General features: G+C 46.8%; 2 protein-coding genes across 2 annotated transcripts in view; both read right to left on the reverse strand.

The window, feature by feature from the left end:
* Nucleotides 1–2124: 2124 nt before the first annotated feature.
* Nucleotides 2125–7178, reverse strand: LOC124482642. The gene is made up of 6 exons (XM_047043082.1): nt 7163–7178; nt 7003–7069; nt 6545–6901; nt 6110–6373; nt 5373–5501; nt 2125–2367 (listed from the first exon to the last, which is right to left on the reverse strand). The coding sequence occupies exons 2-6, from the start codon at nt 7058–7060 to the stop codon at nt 2219–2221; spliced, it is 957 nt and encodes a 318-aa protein (XP_046899038.1). The 5' UTR covers nt 7061–7069; nt 7163–7178; the 3' UTR covers nt 2125–2218.
* A 322-nt stretch (nt 7179–7500) lies between these two features.
* The window catches only part of camk2a (calcium/calmodulin-dependent protein kinase II alpha), a 29521-nt gene continuing 10742 nt past the window's right edge, over nt 7501–26279 (reverse strand). Inside the window, exons 6-19 of the mRNA XM_047043066.1 lie at nt 26207–26279; nt 25446–25548; nt 21974–22057; nt 21582–21676; nt 21154–21276; nt 20500–20583; nt 20161–20203; nt 18494–18534; nt 17744–17776; nt 17064–17112; nt 14073–14148; nt 13415–13509; nt 12882–13110; nt 7501–10392 (exon numbers count right to left, since the gene is read on the reverse strand). Of these exons, the coding sequence (XP_046899022.1) occupies nt 10389–10392; nt 12882–13110; nt 13415–13509; nt 14073–14148; nt 17064–17112; nt 17744–17776; nt 18494–18534; nt 20161–20203; nt 20500–20583; nt 21154–21276; nt 21582–21676; nt 21974–22057; nt 25446–25548; nt 26207–26279 (1132 nt within the window). The 3' untranslated portion in view covers nt 7501–10388. The remainder of the gene's footprint in view (nt 10393–12881; nt 13111–13414; nt 13510–14072; nt 14149–17063; nt 17113–17743; nt 17777–18493; nt 18535–20160; nt 20204–20499; nt 20584–21153; nt 21277–21581; nt 21677–21973; nt 22058–25445; nt 25549–26206) is intronic.

Below are 26279 nucleotides of genomic sequence, written 5' to 3' on the forward strand. Positions count from 1 at the left end.
AGCTTGGTGACGTGGGTGTTAGTTTCTAAAGGGTGGGTTTATTCATGTGAGACTCAGTGTCAACACACACGGACACACAAACAAAATGTCAGCCTCATTGTGAACATCTTCTAGAAGGTCTTCAAGAATTAGCCAGTACTGAGGGACTCCAAAAGCCTCTGTTCATCACTCTGAAAGTAGCAATAGCATTTTATGCATCTTCATCTTCTGACATTATTCTGGGAGAGTAACATCTTGCACGGTAGTGCAATAATCACAATTCTAAGATTTACAATGATTTTCAGGTAATATTAAGTAAGTAATATTTCTGAACTCACCTCAAAAATAACTATTACTGGAAGACCAGAATCTGTTTCTACTTTTGTGGGGCAGTGTACAAACTAAGATGAAAGGGTCTTTGATATTTATAGACATGGGCTGCAGGTAGTCTGTCATTTATATACCAAGTGTGCCAATGCTGGCCAACTTATATTTTGTTCAGGTGTTTGTGTGTATTTTTCTTTTTCACCAGAATCGTTTTCCTTGATTTCCTGATTTTCTTTCACCGATTTGATTGTATTCATGCCTGACAGAAGTGAGATTTGGGAGTTATTTGGGGGTCTTGTGAGAGAGAGCTGTCTCAGATAGACTGCGGCACCTGCAGAAGACTGAGACGGCAGCAATGTCATCTGCATTAAGAAAAACCAACCAGACTCCCAATATGTTACAAAACCCGTAGAAAAAAAAAAAGATTAACTGTCAAATGTTTACTTATACAGAACTTGAGTGGTTTGCCAATAAACATATAAAGTGAAGAGATGTCACAACAAAATGTTCTGATTTGTCATTGCTGTGCATCTATAAATGAACTCCTATAATCACACAGCAATTTCTGTGGTTTTTCACATTTGTGACATCATAAAAAAGCCCAGGATGTTTTCTCAAGTGGAAAAAAGAAATAAACACAAAGGTCAGTGTGGTTGCAAAGTTACTCTCTCAGACCAATGTCCACTGTGTGTATGTGAATGATATGCTGCACCTCGTGTGACTAAAGTTGCCTTCATGATGACAAGTGTCCCTTGTCCAGATGGGGAGGCTTTAGATTTGGAAACCCACACCAGTGCCTTACATGAGATCCAGCTGGTTTTGGTTGCTTATTGACTGTACATTTATGCCATATGCATGTCAAGGGAGTCATTTTAATCATATACAGAGTAATACATTTTTATAAGGGTTGTCAAGGAAATGTTTGTCATTATTAATTACACATTTTAAGAATTGCAACGTACCTTTACATATGACTTGTTACAAATGGCAAATACACTTAAAACATTAGCCTGAAACCAAAAGGGTTCATATTTCCTTTTGTTCTCAGCACCAGATGCTCAATACAAAACAAAAGGCTACTTCCATCCCTCAACGCAGGCCCACTGATACCTTTCTAGACACAGAGAGCTGCTTTAGCTGTTTCCTGTTCAGATATTGTGCAAATTTTGTGATACCTAAGATAGACTGTGAGAAACGTGTATACTACGCGCATGAAACTCAAAGCCTGGATGCTAAACAGTGTCATGGTTGTATAGAGTTACAGAGTTCAGTGTAGTCAATACATGAAACACACCATATGACAGTCCATACAAACCTGAGGAATCCATAGACACCCTGTCAGAGGCCGTACACACCCTGTGAGAGTTCATACACAATTTACTAGAGGGCCTTGTTATTTAAAACTAGACACAACTTACATGCAAATTCCAACTCTTTTTTTTGAATGCTTTCTCTCAATACAGTAACAGAAAAATGCATGAGATCTTGTTTCTCTTTTTTCAGGTTTATTGTCAGATGCACATTAGTAGAGTTACAGGCAAAGAAACGATTGAGTCCCAGACCTTCTCAGCAGTGCAGACATATGTTTCACTTAAACTATGTCAAAACTAGATCAGTGCAAACACAAATATACAGTATTTGACAGACATAAAACTCTTAAAAAAGAAACATGAAAGCTATAGAAAACCAAGAGCAATGTAAACAATAAGGTACAAAATTTACTTATTTAAACCTAATATGAAATAGCACAAAAAAAGATCTATAGCCAGTATGTCTAGTTCTATAACCATTATGTCTAGTTCTATAACCACTATTTCTAGATCAATAACCACTTTGTTTAGTTCTAAATCACTATGTCTAACTACTATGTTTGGTTCGATAGCTACTATCGAGAGCTGATATGCCCCTCATCTCAGCTTTCTTGTTCCAGTTGGTCCATCCTGATTTGGCCGTAGACGACTTTGTCAAAAGGAGGAGGGGCCTGATCTCCATCTGTCTTACAGCCCTTCACCACCTCTACATAGATGATGTCATCAAGGTCCACCTTCTCATCAACATCTCCTGAGGACACACATGAAGAGTCAGCTGATAAATACCAGGAAGTAACAGAGTCAGTTGATCAAAGATCAGGAAGTAAGATAATCAGATGATCAAAGACCAGGAAGTAGAAGGGTCAGCTGACTGAAAAGCTGGAAGATAATAGGCAGTTTGTGTAACCAGTGTCACAGTAGAAGGTTGATGCCCACTGAGTTTAGATGTAAACACAATGTGATCAGTTCTACCCTTCGAATGTACCAACTCTTCTATCAGAACACACCATGAGACGATTCTACCCCAGTGAATGTGACAGAGATGGTTTGGCGCATTCTGCCTTACACCACAATGCCTGCCAGGCTTTAGCTCAGAGTTACAGCATTTCTTTGCAACAGTACACTGCACACTTCTGATCACTACTTTATCCAATTCTCTGTCTCTCTCCCTCCAAACCCTCCTGCGTCCCCTCCCCTTGTTACTTTCCGCCACAACCTCCGCTCCCTATCCCCCTCCCATTTCTCCTCTATTGTAACATCCTCCCTCCCATTGACGAGTTCTCGTCCCACCCCACTAACACTGCCACCGACTCCTTGTTAACCACTCTAATTGCATCACTTTTACTTTACTTTACACTTTTACACATTACTGTGCTTATCATGTTTGTTTATTCTATGTGAAACTCTGTTGTATGTGTCTTATTGCTATGCTGTATCTTGGCCAGGTCGCAGTTGTAAATGAGAACTTGTTCTCAACTAGCCTACCTGGCTAAATAAAGGTGAAATAAAAATAAATAAATAATGCCCGTGGCTTACGGATGTTATTCGTGAAGAGCGGTGCACCCTTAGGGCAGCTGAGAGGATATGGCGCAAGTCCAAAGACGGTCTGGACCTTGATAAGTATCACTCCCTCCTTAAATCTTTCTCTTCTCACATAACTGGTGCTAAAACCATCTACTTTCTGAATAAAATGAACTCTGCTTCAAACCCCCACAAGCTTTTTTCTACCTTCTCCACCCTTTTTAACCCACCTCCCCTACCCCCTCCCTCCACCCTGACAGCAGACAACTTCTCCTCCTTCTTTGAGAAAAAAGTCACCGACATTAGCAGTCGGTTCCCTAAACCCACCTTTCCTACCCTCTCACCCTCCACGACTGACCCAACTAAATGTCTAAACTCTTTCTCTCCTCTGTCCGAGGCAGCTCTGACCTCATTCTCTCTCATCGCCCCACCTCCTGTCCCCTTGATCCTATCCCCTCCCCTCTCTTTCAAACCATCTCCCCCTCCATCATAACTTTTCTTCTCCATGTCCTAAACTCCTCCCTTACCTCCGGCAACTTTCCCTCTGCCTTCAAACAGGCCAGAGTTACCACTCTACTCAAAAAACCCTCCCTTAACCCTGCCATCCTCCAGAACTACAGACCGGTATCACTGCTACCCTTCATCTCAAAAACTATTGAACGTGCTGTATCTAACCAACTGTCTTACTTTCTCTCTCAGAACAACCTGCTTGACCCCAACCAATCGGGCTTCAAGACTGGTCACTCCACAGAGACTGCCCTTCTTTCAGTCACCACTGCCCTCCAGTCTGCCAGAGCGGCTTCCAGGTCATCCGTCATCGTTCTGCTGGACCTTTCTGCAGCGTTTGACACGGTTACCCACCAGATCCTGCTCTCCAGACTTTCTGAGATGGGCATCACTGGCACTGCACTCCAGTGGATCTCATCCTACCTGTCGGGAAGATCCTACCAGGTCTCCTGGGGAGGCAAACTGTCAGGCCCTCGCCAGCTCTCCACTGGTGTCCCACAGGGCTCCGTCCTTGGCCCCCTCCTCTTCTCTCTGTACACCACCTCACTTGGACCAATCATCACCTCACATGGCTGATGGATGACCACCACCTCCAGCTGAACCTCGCCAAAACAGAACTTCTCATAATCCCGGCTAAACCCTCCACCTCCCATGATCTGTCAATCACCCTGGGATCTGCGACGGTGACCCCTTCATCCTCTGCCAGGAACCTTGGGGTTACCATGGATGATGAGCTCTCCCTCACGGCCCACATTGCCGCAGTCTCCCGGTCTTGTAGATTCACCCTCTACAACGGAAGATCAGGAGATACCTGTCTGAGCACTCCACCCAGCTGCTAGTCCAAGCAATGGTCCTCTCCAAGTTGGACTACTGCAACTCGCTGCTCGCTGGTCTCCCAGCATGTGCAACCCGCCCTCTTCAGAGGATTCAGAACGCAGCGGCCCGCCTGGTCTACAATCTACCCAGACGCTCCCATGTTACCCGCTCCTCATCTCTCTCCACTGGCTACCCATCAACGCCCGTATCAGATTCAAGACCCTGGTACTGACCTTCCGAGCAGTGAACGGGACTGCACCCGACTACATCAAGTCTCTCCTGCAACCTTACACCCCCACACGTCACCTACGGTCTTCCTCAGACAACCGCCTGGTGGTCCCACCGCTCAAGACTGCCAGATCCCAACACAAGCTCTTCTCCTGCCTAGCCCCCCAATGGTGGAACCAGCTCCCCACCTCCATCAGGGACACTGACTGTCTCCCCGGGAGTACAACGGCACTTAGGAATGCTTGGCTGGACCTGTTGTTAGTTTCCTCCAGGATCACAATGACTCTTTGTCATTGTGACTTGTTGCTCTTGTAGGTTAGTTATAACAAAGTTAAGTCTTGTACTCGCTGTGAAATATTTTACTATTGATTGTTCTTCTACAGGTACAGTCTTGCACTTTTTTGTGGTTCATGTTGTTTTAATTTGTAACGTGTATAACTGCATGCTCTTATGGGTCTTCCCATTTGGAACTTGTTTAGTTTTTTCATAATGTATGCTTCGTGTTTTGGCTGCTTGCAATGTTTGGGACTACCTCGTTGTTATGATCAGTGACCTATGCTCTTTTGTAAAGCTCTCTTTAGGAAGTCGCTCTGGATAAAAGCGTCTGCTAAATGCGTAAATGTAAATGTAACAGTAAACCCCGGGTGTGAGTCCTACGACCAGAGAGAGGTGTGGCCTCCTCACCTGTACTGGAGGGGCGGGGCCTGGAGGTTTGACTGAGCCAAACACACAGCGAGACGAGGAGGAGGAGGATGACGGCCATCACAGCCACTCCCTTGATCAACACCATATACAGGAGCCGCTCAGAGACCACTAGATGGAAAGAGATGGGTGGGGTTGAGGATATGGAGGTGGGTGAAGATGGATAGCAATGGGATGGTAGAGAAAAATAGGGGAGAAGGGTATAGAAATGGGGTACATAGAGGAAGATGGGGGGTAGATAAAGGTGGGAAGGTAAAGAAAGATGGGGGGAGGGGTATGGATATGGGGTAGATAGAGGGAGATGGGAGGGTAGAGAGAGGCGGAAGTGGGTAGATAAAGATGGGGGGAGGGGATGGAAAGAGAGAGCTGACTAAAAATGTCTCAACGTCACTCCTCTGTGCAGCCCTCGTATTGAACACTTGGTTTTCAAATGGTTTTGATTGGTCTAGCCATAACCTGGTCGGCAAGAGAAATCTGTGCAAATGGGAGGTTGGCCGGATTTCTACTATAGCAAATAAAACATGAGCTGGCAGATTCATCTGGTTCCTTGGCTAAGTCAGTCACTACAATGGAAGTAAATGGTGATCAGAATGTGACCATGTGTCATTGTGGTGCATGTGGTACGCAATTGTGGAAAAGTGGTAGATTTTTTGGCTGCAGATCCAAAGGTCACAGGTTAAAATCCCCCCAGTACGTATGAATACGTATGTACATCGTACCTGAGCAGGTGGAGAGGTGGATTGTGTTAATGCTGGTACTGACATCATTCATAACTTTGCAGGTCAGATTTCCTGTCATATGGCCCGGCAAGGTGATGGTGGTGATGTGATGAGATTGGTTGGAGATACTAATTGGTTGATTGGCTACTGATTGGCTGTCCAGACTCCAGCGGTACTCCATAGGTTCTCCCTCTGAAGAACATGTGACCTGAGTCTCTCCTCCAGACAGACAGATGAGAGACAGGACTGGCTCAGACACGGAGACTGACATTCACACATACACACCGACACAAGACACAGACACACACACAGTACTTGAACATCAGCTTTACATCCGTTTCTACACAGATTAAACCGTTTTCCAAAACCAGGAGAAGGACAAGACTAGATTAGCCTGTGTCTCTGCCTATCTACCCTGAGTCTCAATCTTCCTACCTTGAATCTCCAGGTCCAGCCTGAGGTCCCACAGCAGATATCCAGCGGTGTTGTAGGTTCTCAGATGGTATCTCCCTGTGTCTCTCCTCTCAGCCTGATCTAAAAACAATGTTCCATTAGAGAAGAACTCAGCCCGGCTCGAGTACCCTGGATAGAGACTGTAATCCCAGACAGGCCCGGGGATGGATCGTGCGATAGGCACATCTCCATTCTGCAGTATGACTTCCTGTTCCAGGAATTGTGGGCCAGGATCCACATGGAGAAACAACGGTTCTCCTCGAGAGACGAAGCAGAAAGGAACTTCGTCTGGCTTCTCCTGAAGGAAACGGCAGACCCCGCGACTGTCCGCAGAAATCACTAGAACACAGCAGGGTGGTGCTGATCATGTGTAGATAGAGAACACTGTGTATTGATCATGTGTAGGTGATAAGTGATAGTCATAGTCATGGGGAACTTACCTTGAGTCACGGCAGTCAGCATCAGAACCACCCCCACCAGGACCAGCCTGTGGCCCATCTCTGCTGACTGGGCAGAATGAGTAGCAGGCTTAGCTACAGTCACAGGGTTAACTGGTGAGAGAAAAGTAACCTCTGATGCACCCTGGTAAAACAAACTCACTTCACATCCTTGTGGAGCAGATGACGCACTTTCCTTTGTAGAACCGAGTTGCCCTGAATCTGCACACCCTGTTTATCTTTAGAGACTGCACCGCAGTGAGACCGATGACCTCTGTCAGTATGTGTGTGTGTGACTGTCTGACAGGATATATAAAGCCTAAAGAGGGCTTGAGTCACACACACAAACACGCACATAGACCTATTCACATCCAGTATATAAATACACACACCTATACAAACACGCAGACAGGCCTACACACTTCCAGTATATTACAGTAATACACAAACATCTACACAAATATGCACACTTCACAAAGAAAAGCACAGACAAACACAATACCACTGTGTCTATGTCTTTAATGTCATAAACATTTATTTACAGGACCACACCCACAACAGTTTTACAGAACAACTGCATATTACTGCATCAGATAATCTTTACAAAATCAATGTTAAAAACACACACACACACATCAACTTCAGCACATTACAAACTTGCATGCCTCCACTTACACAAAGCCACACTCATGTACACTACAGTCAGGAGACTGGTGTCTACTTTGTGCTCTCAGAACCAGGACCAGATCCAAGACCAAGACCAGGCCCAGGCTATACAAACTGATATAAAGAATGGGGGGTATAATGACTAACCTAGACAAAAATGTTTTACCTTAGACTATATAGAGTCACCTGGACTATGTAGACTAACGTAGACTATACATTCTAACCTAAACTAAATAGAGTAACCCGGACTATAAAAATTAAATCTTATTAATCAATTAAATATCATTGTTGCTTGCTTTTATATTACTGTTGCTTGCTTTTTCCACGGGTACACTCTTGCAATTTTGAAGTTCTTGCTGTTAAATTGTAACTTGTCTAACTACATGCTCTTATTGTTCTTCCCTTTGGGACTAGTTTGGCTTCACAATGTATGCATCATGTTTGGCTACCCGCAACGTTTGTTTGTTGTTATGATCAGTGAACTATGCACTTTTGTAAAACTCTCTCTTGGAAGTCGCTTTGGATGAAAGCGTCTGCTAAATGCATAAATGTACATCTATAGTCTAGCGTTAAGATAATTAGACTGTGGACTATATAAGTATAAGACTGGCCTTGGCTTAAAAACTACCCGGACTATACAGACTAACCGTGGGCTATAAAGAATAGACTGTATAGACTAACCTACACTGACCTCGGGGTATAAACCAGCCTGGAGTTGCCCAGAGGCATATAGACTACGCTGGACCATATGACTAACCTAGAATAGCCTAGTGATAGACTATATAGACTATCCAGGGGCGTTGAGTATACTGTTTAACATATATAGACTAACCTAAACTAGCCTAGGGGTATAGACTATATAGACTGATCTAGACTAACCTGGAGGTATAGACTATATAGATTAGCCTACGAGTGTATACTACATAGCTTAACCTAAACTAGACTAGGTGTATAGACTATAGAGCCTAGACTAGTATAGGTGTATAGACTACCCTGGAGCTGGAGCAGAGTGTAATGTCCTGGGTGTATTTGAGTACCCAGATAGATGTGTCCTGGTTCAGGACATACCTTCCTCACATTTTCAGAAGACTATTTTAACTGTACAGTACAAAATTTGGGCACACCTTGCTCCAATGCTGACAGCAGCAACAGGAACCAGCAATACTGTAACAATATTATCAGTGCCTAAACTGGCAGTGTTTCACAACATCGTCATTCTGTAAAGCATCCATTTTAGTCCGAGGGTAAACATATATGTATATATATTATATTTTCTAAACAACATTATAAAGCTGATAACAATAACCTTCATTTACCACTTTGTACATTTGCTTGACCATAGAAAGAACAGTGTTGCAAATCGCTGGGACAGTACATCTGAAGTGCTTTCGGACATCAGATTTCAGCCATTAAACATAAACGTGTCAATAATCAGTTTTCATTTTTGTACATTGTCATGCAATACATGTGTGTGCTCTAATACTTGAGAAAGAGGGTTAGGAAGAGATTGATAAACACCTAGAACAGAAGCAGCCAACACAAATGAATAGAATCAGAAAACAGAAAATCAACTGTCGTTTTTCAAAAACCCACATCTCTGCGGCCATGGCGCAGTAGGAAGTCAAACACAGCAAGCGGCTTATTGCAGGAAATCTTAGAGGGTGTTACAAACTTTGAGGGGGGTTTGGTGGTGTTGGGGGGGGGGGGGGGGGTGGCGGGGGGGGGTCAGCCATATACCTGTAACCAGTGTCTGAGTTTTAGCGAGGTCCAACCGCAGACGTAACTCGAAGCTCCAGGACATTTTAACACTTAAGGCAGGGCAATATTTAAGTGCTTTCTTTAGCCTAATTCTAAACTTGGGGTCTCTCGTGTGGAGGTCCTGGGGGTAGCTGTCAGGCAGAGGGTTTCATCTGTGTTCAGGTACAGCTGTGTCATCCTGCCTCTGAGACCTAAAGTGACAGTGCAGCAACACAGACAGGAGACCCACACACCCGGACCCCTGACCCCTGACAAGGTCTTTTAGAACCTCCAAGTTAGCAGGGATTGACCTCCAGATTCCTCTAAAGGACTGTAATTGCACACACACACACACACACACACACACGCTACTTGAAAAACAATTAATATAAAGTAAATATAATTGTGGCTCTAACATATTCAGTCAGTACAACTTACTAACATGTATAATAATTATTATTATTATGTCAATGTGTGTGTATCTATGTGTGTCTGTGTGTGATTGTGTGCGAGTTAGTGTGACACACTATAAATTAATTAACAGTTGTTGTAGCAGAAAGGAAATGTTGGGTAATAAGGAAACAGAAACAGGCCTAAGAGGTTACAATGAATTGTAAATGATCGTATTTTTCTGCAAACCAGTCATATGTCTCCTTTGAGGTCAAAAGAGGAAGTGAAAACATGGAGACAGGCACCAGAACGTCTAGGTGTCGTACCTCCCTGGACCACAAAGTGACTGGCCTGTGAGATAGATTATATAGTCATACAGTACATGATTAAATTAGATGACGGGGCGATGATTAATTATTGGTCGATGACCGAGACGGAGAGGATGGCTAGATGATGTCGAGATGAGAAGCAGAGGGCTGGTGGTTGGTCCTGCCACTGGGGGGCGGGTCCTTCTGTGTTCCCTCCCACTCAGTCAACTGGTCATCACTGCTGTCAATCACAGAGACTGTCGCTCAATACCCCTCCCACTCCGGAGCTCAACTAAGGACAGGACGGGAGGGGAGAGGGGCAGAAGGAAGAGGAAAGGAGAGGGGAGGGAGATGAAGGAAGAGAAGAGACGAGGGGTGGAGACAGAAATACAAGGTTAATTAACATTCCTTAGCCGGAAGCATGCAGGAAACAGAAAGGTGAAGATAGACACAAAGCAGGAACAGGAAGGTAGATAGGAAGCAGCAAGATGGATGTAGACACTGAGCAGGAAGCTGTAGATGGGAAACAGCGAGGTAGAGAGGAAATAGGAAGATGAATGCAGACAGAAACCTGAAGGTTGCAAGAGGGGAGATGCAGCAAGTTTACTTTTCTGCCACTAGGAATCAGTGTTGAGCCATCTGTCTAGAATACTCAGAACAAAACCTTCCATTCCCTAATTCTAATATAACACACTACCGCTCAAAAGTTTTAGAGCTTCAAGATTTTTCAATATGTCATGAAATGTATTCATACGAGTCCTGCGTACAACCTTAAATATTATAAAGGTACGCAGTGAACTGTGAGGGGTAAAAAACAAATATATAGTAATAATTTGTTACCAAATACAAAACAAAGTTAAGTAAGGCAGAGTTATATAAGGAATTAACAATGTTTTTCACAATTTACAGCTGTTCTGCAGCAATGGAAGTAAAACAACGTGTCCCAACAAATGTTTATTACTTCTGTTACAACACCCACTTACTGTAAGCATTATTTGGCAAGTATTGTACCACAGGAGGTAGTATATTGCTATTTTAATTGTGACAAAAAAGGGTCATCAACAAAGCATGACAGACAGACCGGTATAATCCTTAAAAGTGAAGGTTGTTCCTTTAGGGATGTTGCTAAAAAAGCCAAGTTGTTGGTGAGTAGGCCTACATTTTGCTACACCATCAAAAGACAGATGGCCAATGGAGAAAACTCTGACAGTAAGAGTTCTGGCAGACCCAAAGCCTGAAAAAATAATGTTCTAGAGCTTCTCGAGAGTCAAGTCCAGCTTCAAGCACAGCTCAACACTGGTGGGAGTAAGCAAGTCTCCTTGTCAACCAGAGAAGACTCAGAGCTGCACGTTTGAGTGGCAGTAAGGAAGCCAAAGAAGAACAGGAGGCCATGAGGCACCTGGAAGAAGGTCTTGTGGACCGATGAGTCATCGGAGATCTTCGATTCATCATGCAAGGTTTTTGTATGGCATCAAGGATTGAAAGAATGGTTCCTCCGTGTGTGACACCGAATGTCAAACATAGAAAAGGAAGGACAGAGTAAGAAGCACCCTGAGCCAAAGCAACTACCGCAGCATTTTGTAGTGCCATGCAAAAGCCACTGGTATCTGTCTAGTTGGTCAGGGGTTCATCCTACAGCAAGATATTGACCCAAACATACCTCCAGGCTATGTTAGAACTATCTTGGGAAGGAAACAACAAGATGTAGCTTTGTATCATGGAATGGCCAGCACAGTCTCCAGACATAAAGATGATGTAGGCAGAAGCAATTATTATTGGTTGCTATCAAGCAATCTTGATAGCAACCAATACATCTAAAGGTTTGACGGTAATATTAAATCAATCTGACATCTGTGGGCGTCGCACGACTGTAATAAACACGACAAATCATTAAGACCGTTTTGAGACTAATGATTGGATGGGCTACCTGTCTGTCAACCTACCTAACTGCTGCTCGCACTCTGCACCTGCACTCAACTACTGTAGTTTTCAACCAGGCTAGGCAGAGGTAGATTCTATTCTAAACAACCGAGTCAGAGGCACAAGACTGGCGGAGAAAGAGCAGGCAATAAATCCAGTTGCATATTTCACGGTTTAAACTCTATTATAGAATTTCCCAATACTTACATGCTAGCTTGAAAGTAGTGAGTGCTAACGTTAGCCATGTTTATATTCGTTATGATAGTGTTGTGTGTGTTCTTACATGTGAATGCAACAAAAACGATGCAACTCTTTTAAAAGCACTTTCTCTCATTAACTAACTAGACTAGTCTCCCGGCAGTTCTGTAGTCAGGCACCACGTTCATGTGTTTTGTGGGAGTCACTTTGAAGGGAGGGGGTGGGATATTATGGTTTGAATCGCTTGTAATAGAAGCTAAAATAGCCAACTTCGCAAAATGTTCCTACACCAGCTTTAAACCCCATTAAGCCTGTTTGGGATGAACTGGAAGTGCAACAAATTAGTGGGAACTTGCTATGAAGAACTTCACTAACAATATTTGATTTTCATTGTAGAAAGAGTGTGTTTGGGAGTTATACCTAAAAAAGGCTACTTTGATCAGTAAAAGAAAGATTTCTGCCAAAAAACACAGTTTTTTTCATCTCCAATTGTTAATTTGTTTTGTCCTTTAATTTAAAAAAAGTTGTTCAAAAATGTTGACCGCTGGTGAATTACAGTCAACCATCATTGACACACACACACACACACCCCTCCAAATACCCCACTCCCCCCGCTTCACACACACACACACACACATCCCGCCACCACCCTCCCAGTCTTACTTGGTGAGGGCGGAGGGTGAGCCAGAGCGGTGGAAGTGGACTATCTGCCACTTGCCATCGCGGCGGTGCCAGATGCGCGTCTCCTCCGACTGGGCAGTGCGGGGCATGCCCTGGGCGTCCAGGTACTGGGTGATGCGGATGTAGGCGATGCAGGCCGCCTCCTCGCCCATCAGGTGGATGTGGGGGTTCAGGATGGTGGTGTGGACTGGTTTGCTATTCTTGGACCACACTGGGGGAGGGGGGGGGGGGGGGGGAGGGGGAGGGGGGAAGGGGGGGTGGACAGGGACACACACACACGGCACACACACAAACATGTGGACGCAGCGGGCACACAAGCACCCACAGGCACGCACACACGTATCAGACAATTAGACAAGGCGCAGGGGATAATGGATGTTATCATTATCTCTGTCTGGTCACTGTCTAAAACTCTGACAGCATGAGAGAAAGAGATAGAGAGAGAGAGAGAGAGAGAGAGAGTGGGTGTGCATATGTGCGGATGTCTGTGAGCGTGTGTATGTGTGTGTGCGTACAGTTTTCAAAGTAGAAGTGGTGGAAGTCCAGGCCCTCTACCAGGTTCCCCAGAGCCTCTGGTTCAAACGCCGTCACACTGGGGTCACACATCTTCCTGTGGGGAGGGGGGTGGGAGGAGGGAGGGGATGGGAGGGGGGGGGGGGGGAGGGAGGGGAGAAGGGTGTAAAGAGGGGAGGAGGTAGGGCAGGGGCGGAAGGAGGTGGATTGGAGGAGGGGGGTGGAAGGGAGAGGGAGGGAGTGAGGGAGGGAGGGAGGGGATGAAAGGAACAGGGAGATGAGAGGAGGGGAGGGGGAAGGGGGGAGGAGAGGAGGAGCAGATGAGAGCAGAGAAAGAATGACGTAGGAAGTAGATGGTGTTTTGCATTGATGTCTCACACAGTTATCATTCCAAAGAAATACATGAGTCTGACTGACTGAAAATGCACAAGACTTTCCCCTCCCCTCCTGTCCTCCTTTTCTCTACTCTCCATTCCTCCCTCTCCACTCCATTCCTCTCCATTCCTCTCTCTCCCCTCTCCTCTCCTTGTGAACAGGTGTCAAGATGACCTATACACCCTATTCCTGTGTATGTGTGTGTGTGGGGGGTTTGTGTGTGTGTGTCTGTGTGTGTGGGAGGGGGGGGGGATAGGGCTGTCGTTAGAAGTGAGTGTTACTCACGTGTAGCTCTCAAAGTCTCCATTGCTGATGGCTTCAATAAGCTGCTCCGTCACTTTGATGATCTCCTGTTTCCTAACTGTAAACACACACAACCACACATTCACAACCACACATTCACAACCACATGCACACATGCTCAATTATGTTATTTATTGCGAAGTGATAACACACAATGTAATATGTATTCATCCTCTATCTTACAAACACACACACTCACACAGGCACACATATCAGCCAGTTTGATAAATGGGACTGCCACTGAGTTCATTATTTCCCAGTATAGCTGCTGCTCAGGCGGGAAGATAAATGATCATTAGTGGTGTTCTGACAGTGAGATTTGGTTAGCTTGTAAAACTGGACTACAGTAGCTCTGAGATAGCTGTTAGCCTGTTAGCCTAGCCTGTTTGCTTGTAAGACTGGAATAGTTCTGAGATAGCTGTTAGCCTGTTTTTTTGTTTGTTTGTTTGTTTGTTTGGCTAAACTACCTCTGATAATACTGTTAGCCTGTTAGCTTGTTTGACTGGGCTAGCTCTGAGACAGATTTTATCCAGTTAGCTTGTCAGACTGGACTAGGTCTGAGATTACTATTGATGGTTGACTGGCTGTATTTGCCCCAGCCTAGCTCAAAGATAACTGTTGATGGTAGACTGCGTGTAATCAGAGTAGCTCAGAGATAACTGTTGACGGTTGACTGGCTGTAATCCACCTGGATCAGAGATAACTGTTGACGGTTGACTGGCTGTAATCCGCCTAGCTCAGAGATAACTGTTGACGGTTGACTGGCTGTATATTTCTCAGCCTAGCTCAGAGATAACGGATGATGATAGACTGACTGTAACCTGCCTAGCTCAGAGATAACTGATGATGATAGACTGGCTATAATCAGCCTAGCTCAGATATTTTGATTGATGGTTGACTGCTTACATAACCAAAAAACGCAGCAGCAGCAGCTGCTGCTGCAACATGTGAAGCAGCATTTCATAAGATACTGTAGGTAGGAGGTAATGTTTGTGTGTGTATCTCTTGGTGCGTTGTTGAGGGTGTGTGTGTGTATGTGTGTGTGTGTCTCAGTGCGTTGTTATTGTTGTATGTGAGTATCTTGGTAAGTTTATAAGTGTGTATGTGTGTGTGTGTGTGTGTGTACATGTGCATATGTATATTTGTGTGTCTGTGTGTGCGTCTCAGCGCGTTAAGTGTGTGTGTGTGTGTGTGATCTGCCCACACTGAGTGCTGAGAGCGCCAGCAAAGAGAATAATTTCCTCCCACCCAGCTCAGTTCTGAGAGGGAGGGCTTGCTACTGGCATATGGATGTGTGTGTCTCTGTGTTTGTATATGTGTGTGTCTGTGTGTGTGCCTGTGCGTGTATGTGTCTGTGTGTCAATGGACGTGTGTGCTTGTATGTGTGTGAGTGTGTGTTTGTTTGTGTGTGAGAGACATATGGAGGACAGTGGCACTTCCAGCTAAACAGGTTGCCCTCTCTCATTTTTTCCACATAATAGAAAGAGAGAGGGAAAGGGAGTGAGAGAAAGGGAGTGAGAGAAAGGGGGAGAGTGGAGGAAAGGAATCGGGATGGAGAGGAAGAGAGAAAGAGAGGGAGGGAGAGATGAAGAAGGCGAAAAAGTGAGAGAATAAATCACTGTACCAACTTCAGTCTCTATCGTTGTCATGACAATAAAAGCAGATGAAACAGCTGAAACCAACTTCAAACATCAGAGGCTTACATAACAGTGAGATACATCACACAGTACTGACTAACTGGATAACTGAATGACTGGTTGAGTGACTGATGGATTCACTTGCTACCTGGCTGGTTGGCTGACTGGCTGAATGAATGATTGGTTGAATGACTGACTGGTTGACAGGCTGGCTGGCTGGCTGAATGAATGGTTGAATGACTGACTGATTCACAGACTGGCTAGCTGGCTGGCTGGCTGGCTGGCTGGCTGGCAGGATGGCTGGCTGGCTGGCTGGCTAGCTAGCTGGCTGACTGGCTGCCTGAATGATTGGTTGAATGACTGACTGGTTGACAGGCTGGCTGGCTGGCTGGCTGAATGATTGGTTGAATGACTGACTGATTCACAGACTGGTGAGCTGGCCGGCTGGCAGGATGGCTGGCTAGCTAGCTGGCTGACTGGCTGCCTGAATGATTGGTTGAATGACTAACTGGTTGACAGGCTGGCTGGCTGGCTGAACGATTGGTTGAATGACTGACTGATTCACAGACTGGTGAGCTGGCTGGCTGGCTGACTGACTGGCTGCTTGGATGGCTGTCTGGCTGACCGGGTCTCCAAGACTCCGTCAAATAGTGATCCGCCATGGCTGGAACACACAGCTCTTCACCTGCCCTCCCACTCTCTCATCCCTCTCTAACCTTCATCTATCCATCTCTTCAACGCTCTCTCTCCCACTCACTCTTTTTCACTGTCTCTGTTTTTTTCCATCCCTTCAGTCCAGTTTGCTAGTCTCCCTCACCCACTCTCCTTTTGCCCTCTCCCCCTCTCCTCCTCCTACATTTCTCTCTCCCCTCTCCCTCCTGTCCTCTCCTCCTCCGTGTGTATTTGAAGAAGGTCGGTTATCAGACCAGGTCAGAATCAGAAACCATAGGATAATTGCATGTGGTTCCATTTTACAAGTTTAAGTGCAGCTCCAGTCTAACTCCATTGCAACTACAGTGTAACTTCAGTCAAGCTCCAATATAACTTTGGTGTAACGCCAGTCTAACTGTAGTGTAACTGTAGTGTAACTCCAGTGCAACTCTTTAGTTGTAAGCTCTGCACTTGCAGTTATGGTGGATGTCTATACTATATATAGCATTATGGAGTGTCCCTTTCCCAGTCACTGACAGACACGTCCCAACAGCTATCTGTGTGTGTGTTTGTGAAAGTGTGTGTGTATGTCAGCGAGTGTTGATGTGCTTGTGTGAGTGTGCGAGCATGTGTTTGCGAAAGTGTGTTTGCGTGTGCGTGTGTTTGTGAGGGTGTGTCGGCTTACCCCTGGTGTCCTCATCTTCTATAGTTGTGTTGGTGCTCTCAGAAGATTCCTATGAACGACAGACACTCCATTAGAGACACACACACACATACCCACCAACACAGACGCAAGACACACACACACACCTAACAACACACAGAGAGAATGACACAGGTCTACAGCAGCCCGCGTCCTGCCCCTTTAGAAGAGAAACCAGTCGGAAAGTCAGGTGGTTAGCAGGACGGGGAGAAGGGGAGGGAGGGAGAAGGGGAAGGAGGGAGGGAGGGAGGGAAGGAGGTAGGGCACACCTATACTAGGAGGATGGTTGTCTCACAGACTCGTTATGTTAGAGCCGGCCCCAGACAGTAGCAGTGAGGCTGGGTTAGAGGATGGGATGTGTGTGTGTGGGGGGGGGGTTGTATATGTGTGTGTGTCTGTGTTTGTCTGTGTGTGTGTGTGCGTCTGTGTGTGATGGGATGTCCACAGAGATAAATCGACAAAAAGAAAGTCCAGCTCCATTCTGAATGAACCACAGCTGTCAGCCACGCGTTCATTGGACGATTTTTTTTTGCGGGAGTTATTCTAGAGTTTCTTCTGGCCAGTGCGCTAATCAATCACTTTCCCGAGTGTTAGGGGGCGGAATAAAGCCAGGCGCGGCACTGGGGGGGGGCGCGCGGTCGACAGGAAGTGACATCACTCACCATCAGCTGCACGCTGGAACTGGACTTCCTTTTCTGGAAGAGAAGTTAGAAGAGGTTAAGGAGCGACAGAAGGGATGGACGGATGGAGGGATGGAGGTATGGAGGACCAATGACAGGCCAGGCAGGACACGCAAGTGTGCGAATGTTTGAGTGTGCACGTGTGTGTACATGTGTATATGCTTGCGTGTGAGTGCGAACGTGTGCGTGGGTGAGCGTGTGTCTGTGTGTATGCACGCGTGTGCATTCCTACAGTATTCCTCTCACTATGCTCCTGTGGGTAGCCGCTGCAAAGCATCAAGGGAGCTTGGAGAGAGTCACCTGTGACCCTTTTGAAAACACAGAAACTACACACACACACATACATACAAACACACACATACACATATACGCATACACACGCAGACATATACACATACACATATATCCACATGCACATACACATACTTACACACAGACACATACACGCATATGTTCAAACACACTCACACATACATACACACACACATACATGTTTACAGTATATCTATGCACAAACAGTCACTCACGCTCACCAATATACACACCTGCAGACACACCACACTTGTATAGAGTTTTGATGCCCTTTTGGACATCATCGTGTCAAGCATAAAGGGTAGGAGATCTGGGAAGTAGGTATGTGTTTGTGTGTGAGTGGACGTGTCTGTCAGTGTGTAAGTGTATGTGTGTGTCAGTGTGTGTGAGTGTGTGCGTGTGTGTGTGTGTGAGCCCTACCTTTACACCGTCAGCCTTCTTGTTGGCTCCGCTCTTCCCCCCTGAGCGAGAGAGAAACAGGAAGAGGGAGAACACAGCCATGAGGACGGGCACAAACGCCCAAAAGAGGAGGGCAAAGGGCATGACCCCTGAGCCCTGAGCCCCTCACCCCTGACCCCTCGCTCTTGGAAGAGACCGCCTTCAAAGGGGGAGGAAGGAAAGAGTAGATTCCATGGCAACCGAACGAGGAGACAAGGAGAGGAGGAGCGGACGTTCCGGAAGGGTGTAGTGGGAACCGTGGGGTCAGACGGTCGTTGCTGTGGAGACCGCGGAGCTCCGTGGATTAGCGTTGAACAGAGCAAACGTGTTCCGGTTTTCTCAGCCCCAGACCCGGACCCAGACAATGTTGAGAAGCAGCAGACGGGCAGGGTGAGAAGAAAACTGGCTGGACTGAAGAGCCCCACACCACCCAGCAGAAAGAGAGGAGGGGCCCTCACCCTCCCACCCGCCCCGATCCCCCCACGTTCCTGCCACACCGCCCTCCTCCCTCCCCCCCCCCCCCAGGGAGGCCAGATATAGGAGCACTTGAGATATGGCACATTCCATACCTTCTCTCTCTCTCTCTCTCTCTCTCTCTCTCTCTCTCTCTCTCTCTCTCTCTCTCTCTCTCACCATCACTGTCTGTGTCTCTCTCGTGTTCTCCACTGGTCTATGAGCTTGAACTTGAACTCTCTCTCGCTAACATGCTCTCTCTTGCCCTCTCCCCCTTTTGACTGTTATCCTGCCTTACCCTCTGAAAACTCACTGCACCTTAACTATCAGGAGGGGGGCATGGGGACCATGGGGGGAGGGGGGATCAGGGCATCGGGGGGGGGGGGGGGGGGGGGGGGGGTTAGAGGGGCCTCGGGGGGATCGTGGGGGGTCATGAAGGGGCAGGGTGGTTTCCCCTCATTCATCAACATGCGTCTATTTTTAGCAGTGGTCTGTCCTGGTCTCACACAGACAGACATCCACACACACCCGCATACACACACACCCGCACACACACACATACACACACATACTACAGACCTACAGATGTACATACATCATTGTTAGTAGAAGTAGTAGTAGTGGTAGTATTATTATTGCAAGTTGTAGTATTAACTTTGTTCATAACAATTGGTGCTATTGTTGTCATTATAATGACATGGAAAAGTGTGTGTGTGTGTGTGGGTGTTAGTGTGTGCATGTACAGAACAGAGAATGTATAAATAGACTTGTGATATGTTATCTGCTCATAAATCTGCCTGGTGTTCCCTGTCTGGGGGGGATGAAGAGGAGGGGAGGAGAGAGAGAGAGAGAGAGAGAGGAAGGGAGGAAAATATGGAGGGAGAGAGGGATGAGGAGAAGGGAAGGAAGGAGGGGGGAGGATGGGAGGGAGTAAAGGAGATAGGGGGAGGAGGAGGGGAGGGAGGGAAGTCTGGTCTGTGGCGGGTGTTCTATTCCAGACTGGAATGAGAATGTGGACCCTAACAGAACCCAATAAAATATTTTGTGTTGCTAATATAGCCTATATTAAACCATGTGACTACAATTGAAATGATTGCATGAAACAAAAAAACGTTATCCGTGATCACGTCACTCTGAGCATGAGCAGAAAGGTGGTTATCAGGTAGGGGGTTGTTCCTGGAAGAGACAGAACTTACCAGAGAAGTTCCTTGTGGCCAGCATGGTAGTGAGGATGGCACCCTGTAACCAATCATAGACAAGTTATCATCCCTCTTCTCCAATTACACAACAGTTATCATCCCACTCCATCAATCACTGACAATATATCACCATTCCCCACTAATCCTTAAGTCAATTTGTTGAAAGTGGTTGAGAGTATTGTGTTTCCTTTGTTGCCAACAGGGTGATGATGTGTTTCCTGTGTGCCACAAGTTGCTGATCCATTTGCTCTGTCACAGGGTGATGATCCTAGGGCCAATCCCAAGAAAGGCAGGAACAAGGGGGTGCAGGTTACCACGGTGACCAACAGGACATACCTTGAGCTTCCGTCGGGCGTTGAACTTCTTGAGACACTCTACTGTCTCCTGTCTGTGCATACAAGAGGCCACGGTGGAGCGATGCTGAGGGGGGCGGGCGGGGGGGGGGGAGCGGGAAGGGGGGAGGAGGGGAGGAGAGGGAGAGAAGTGAGGAAAAAGGGAGAAAGAGACAGGGGGAGAGGGAGGGAAAGAGAGGGAGGGAGAGAGATGGAAAAAGAGGGAGAAGGGGAGAGGGAGAGAGAGACAGTGGGAGAGAGAAAGAGATAATGTTATTCATTAACAAGACAAGGTTCAATAGAGTTTCTAGGATGTGAAAGGATTTACATCATGTTAATTATCCTCATTATCATCTAAACAATGACTTCCCTCCCGCCTCCCATCGCCCCTTTCCTCCCCGTCTCCCCTCTCGTCCTCCTCCTTTCCCCTCTCCACCTCCTTCTCCCTGCTCCCCTTCCTCCCCACTGCTCTCCTCTTCTCCCCCACCGCTCTCCCCTCCTCCCTCCTGCTCTCCCACCCCCCTCTGCCCTCCTGCACTCCCCTCCTTCCCCCTCCTCCATCCTCTTTCCTCCCTCCTCCCTTCCCCCTCCTCCCTCTCCTCCTCTGTCCTCCCTTGCCCCTCCTCCATCCTCTTTCCTCCCTCCTCCCTGGTCTTACAGAGATCCAGGGGTGTTTGAGGACCTCAGAAGCAGTGATGCGTTTGGCAGGGTTGATGGTCAGCATCTTGTTGATCAGATCCTTGGCCTCGGGGGTCACTGTGTCCCACTCTGGAGACGGAAACTGTGGAGGGGGGAGAGGGAGCAGGGGGAAGGGGGGGGGGGGGGGGTGAGGAGGGGTAGCAGGGGGGGGGGGAGGGGGGAGGAGGGGAGAGGAAGTTGAACGAGGGGAGAGGAAAGGGGAGCAGGGGGTGTAAGGGTGTGTGAGGGGGGAGGAAGGGAGAGGAGGAGGAGCAGGGCAGGAAGGAAGGAAGGAGGGAGGGAGGGAGGGAGCACATTCTAGCAGGTCATCTCTATAGATGCTATTACATGAATGTGATGCCATAAAATGACATATATCCACGGAGAGAGGCTTATGGAGTAGCTCACGTCATACGCCCCCGCCTTGATCTGCTGGTACAGTCTGTGCTGGTCCTCGTCCCAGAAAGGGGGATAACCCACCAGGAGGATGTACAGAATCACACCTGGCAACCCACAAAACATGCAACATGTCAGAACATACACACACTCTCTCACATATACAGTACACACAGACTGTCTCACACATGGGCACACCCACACACACAAGTGCTCACACACAGTTCACACACTTACACACAAGTGCTACACACACACGGGCACACGCACACTCAAATACACACACACATACAAATACACTCACGTATGGTACACGCACACTTACACACACATACGTTACACACAAACACACACACAAACCTACTCTCACAGACACAACCACACACACACACTCCTGTACTTACCACAGGCCCACAGGTCCACAGCCTTGCCATATGGGTCCTTCCTCAGAACCTCTGGTGACAGATAGCCTGGGGTTCCAGCGAAGCCTGCATACACCCCAAAACACACACACCCAAGGACACACAATCACACCCACACACAAACACATGCACACACTCAAGCACACGAGTGGAGAAAGCACACACACACATGCATACACACAGTCCATTTAACGTTGAATGTTATAATAGTACAAATAGTGCACACACACACACACACACACACACCTGTACATACACATCTACACTTCTACACACAAATACACATCTACAGGTACACACATATACACACAGACACCCCACCCACACACACAGACAATTACTCAAACACAGAGATAGAGACAGAGACACACAAACACCCACTCACACTGACACTCACACAAACCTGAACACACACTATACACAGACACCTACAGCCATACACACCTGCATATCCATACATCTAGACACAAAGTCGCACCGACACACACCAAGATACACACGCACACAAATACCTACACACCTACACAGATGCGCACATACACTCTTGCACATACACACAGAGACACCAACACACAGACACACGCCATACATATCTACACTAGGGATGTCACGAGAACCGATACTTACGGTACCTTCCGATGCTAAAATAACAAAACACCGATGATGCCCATTTTTTTGAAGCACCGTAAGTACCGTGAGCGCCGATGCCAGATGTTAGCATCGGTGCTGCGCCTTCAGGAGTGTTCCAGTCGACGTTTACATTAAGAAAAACAAGATAACAACTGCTGCTTTAGCGATCGCAGTTAGATCGTAGTTTGCGTTTGAGGCAGATGACCGTGGCGTTATAATTAATCCGCAGAAGCCATTATGCAAAAAATGCTACCGCAGTCTTCAGACAAAGGGGGAATACTTCCAATTTAGCTAAGCACCTGAAAGATCGTCATCTGGATTTGTTTGTGGAGAATTCAAGGCAAGTTCTGATTCAGTTCCAGAAGACTCGGCGCAGCACCGATGCTAACATCTGGCATCATACAAAATAAATCAATGGTCGTTGAAGTCGCGGCGAAATTCTGAATACATCAAAATAATGCTCTTTTTCTGTTTGTTTAATCTGTCAAATTAAAATACAGGTTACATGATGTTTGAGATGGTGGGCACGTGTGTTACAATGGCTTATGTACATAGTTTAGGTTAGCTGTAGTTTTAACGTTAGCCCATAGCTTAGAAGGTAAACTCATGTCATGTTCATTTTGTTAGCTGAATGGCTTAATTGCACTTTATTATGTTGTGCTATGCTCTATTGCACATGTTTTGTATGTCTTTGTAGGACATTTTGCTATTTCTCAAATTTTTTGAAGAAGTTCATGGTTCAAGTAGCCTACATGGAATCTTAGACAATCCTCTTTTTTTTTACCATGGTATCGAAATTGGCATCGAGAATCGTGTTATTTTAATGGTATTATCACAGACTACTGAATTTTTGGTATCGTGACACCCCTAGTCTACACACACACACGCACCTACACACACACACATACCCACCCAGGGATACCGGCACAGACACAGACACACACACACCTGCTGTACACACACACACACACACACCTAGAGTGTGCAGAGACGTCGAAACACACCTACGCCCCTACACATCTGCACTCCTACACACACCTACGGCAGGGCTTGTGAGAGACAACAGCGTGACTCAGAGATAATGTTCTCTAATGAGCCTAGAGCCCCGTCCTCTCCTCCACTCTGCTCACCCTGTCATTAGACTCAGGGCTTCACTGCACACCCCAGAGTGTGTGTGTGTAGGTGTCGGCGTGTGTAGGCGCGCGCAGGTGTGTGTGCGCGCGCGTAGGTGTGTGTATGAGCGTGCGTACACATCAAATCATTTTTCATGAAGTCATGACCAAGTCATGCCTCTCCTTTCCCTCTATCCTTCCCTCTTATCCTTCCTTCCTTCCTTTTATCCCTCCTTCCCTTTAATGAAAGAAGAGGTGTCAGTTCATGTGAACCTACCAATCTTTGTCCTCTAGTTTGTGGCTGTTCAGCAAGGATTAAATATGCCGTTATATATCCTGTACATTTCAATACTGTACTAATGTCTTTACAGAAATGAAAAAAACTGTCCATATTTCCATCTAACACTAATGGTTTTCCTGTTTTTACTTTCTAACCTTTGTATCCCAAATGTTTTAATCACATCAAATGTGAGATTTCATTCAGAAATCGAGTTCAGTGGTAGAGCATGAGTCCTTAGTTTAAATCCCTACTCTGAAGAAAATCTTTTTAGTACAAATCATGTTGTTGTTGATTTAAAAACAGACCGAAAAAAGAGAGTAGCAGACGGTTAAGTGACGTGCTTAAAATCATGCTGGATGGAACCACTTGATGCACAAAGGAAATATGGCATCAAGCTAGGGGGGAAGACACGGCAGCGAGGAGAGCTGCTGCCTGGAGTTGTGGAGCGGGGGGGGGGGGGGGGGGGGGGGGGGGGGGGGGGTGAGGGTTGCGATGATTCATCCCACCCATTCACATTCACGCCCTCCACTGGAAGTACACAGTATCCAGATGTCCTGCATTTGTGTAAAAAAAAATAAACGTGCACGGGCCTACGTGTCTGGATCTGAATCGGCGTGCGACGCAAATACAGGGCAAGGCGGGCGGGGAAACCCAAACCGAAAAGCGAGTCTTTCTTTGAACCAAACGGAGGAACGCGAGGGACAGACCACTTCTTCCTAGGACAGGACACCAAGAAGGAACCGACAAACTGACAAAGACACACCAGGGAAGCCACCGTGACTGCACACGAGGACCAAACGAGACACAGGTGAAACCACTCCAGCTGAAGAGCCAACTGAAGCTCGCACACGCTGAGCAAGACAACAGGTGCAGCTCGTCACTCAGACAGAATTGGTCGGAAGAATCTACACAGAGTGAAAGCTTCAATTGAATCGGTTATCATGGCGTTTTCCAAACACTTTCGAAATAACTTATAAGTTCACCTTGACCTGGATCCTGACTTTTTTGACCTTGTTATAAGCTCCAACAATAAACAGACAAACGACTCATCGTCAGGCGCAGTTTTCACTGACTGTATAAATTGAGCAGTCTCTTCTGGGTCATTCTGATGTGTCACATCACACATACTCTCCAATGTACTCTCCACTTTCCAATGTAACACCGACATGAAGCAACGCGTGTATGTGTGTTTGTGTATGTGGACAGTCTGTGTGTGTGTGAGTGGATGTGTGAGTTTGTGTGTGTGTGTGTGTGTGTGTGTGTGTGTGTGTGTGTGTGTGTGTGTGTGTGTGTGTATGTGGACAGTCTGTGTGTGTGTGAGTGGATGAGTGAGTATGTGTGTGTGTGTGTGTATGTGGACAGTCTGTGTGTGTGTGAGTGGATGAGTGAGTATGTGTGTGTGTGTGTGTGTGTGTGTGTGTGTATGATGTACCGAACCAGGCCTGTTGGTCCCCCTCCACCTCTATGGCCAGGCCAAAGTCAGCCAGCTTCACTGCTGCTCCCTTAGACTTGGACGCCAGGAGAAGGTTCTCCGGCTGGAGAGGGGAGGGGGGGGGGAGAGGGGGGAGGGGGGGGGGGGGAGAGAAAGTGATGTTTATCACAGCATCTCTGGTAACAGAAACATTCACATGCTAAATGGTTGAGGTGTGTGTCTATTATGTCATACCTGTTACTGTAATAGTGAAGAATAGAACTGTATGTAATAATACTCTCTCTCCTCTCTCCTCACCTCTCTCTCTCCCCTCTCCTCTCCTCTATCTCTCTCTCTCCTCTCATGTACTCTCCTTTTCTCCTTTCCCCTCCTCCTCTCTTTCCTTTCTTCTCCTCTCCTCTCCTTTCCTCTATCATTTCCTCTCCTTTCTTTCCTTTCCCCTCTTCTCCTCTCATCCCCATCATTTTCTCTCTCCTCCTCTCATATCCTCTCCTCCTCCCCCTCCTCTCCCCTCTCTCTCCTCTCTCCTCTCTCACCTTTCCCGTCCCCTCTCTCCGCTCCTCCCCCCTCCTCTCCTCTTTATGACTAGAGCGTGTGGGCGCGAGGATCTCTGCCGCGATGGTCTACTGAGACACGGACGAGGAGCGCTTGAAGAGAAGGGTTCTGTGTGTGTGTGTTGGTGGGTGCATGTGGGTGGCTGAGTGGGTGCATGTGTTAGGGTGTGTGTTCCATGCGTGTGTGCTTGTATGTCTTTAAGGTACCTTCAGGTCTCTATGGACGACACCCATCTGATGACAATGTAGCACCGCCTCCAGAATCTGTTGAATACAATGA

This window comes from Hypomesus transpacificus, chromosome 20 (genome assembly GCF_021917145.1).
Source record: "Hypomesus transpacificus isolate Combined female chromosome 20, fHypTra1, whole genome shotgun sequence".
Classification (NCBI taxonomy): Eukaryota; Metazoa; Chordata; class Actinopteri; order Osmeriformes; family Osmeridae; genus Hypomesus; species Hypomesus transpacificus.

Excerpts from the sequence above, each read along its gene's own strand:
- LOC124482642 (XM_047043082.1), bottom strand. The coding sequence starts at position 7,060 with ATGGGCCACAGGCTGGTCCTGGTGGGGGTGGTTCTGATGCTGACTGCC. Across the intron at positions 6,902-7,002 it reads GCTGACTGCCGTGACTCAAG|TGATTTCTGCGGACAGTCGC; the intron begins GTAAGTTCCCCA and ends GCTGTGTTCTAG. Across the intron at positions 5,502-6,109 it reads CCACCTCTCCACCTGCTCAG|TGGTCTCTGAGCGGCTCCTG; the intron begins GTACGATGTACA and ends CTTTCCATCTAG.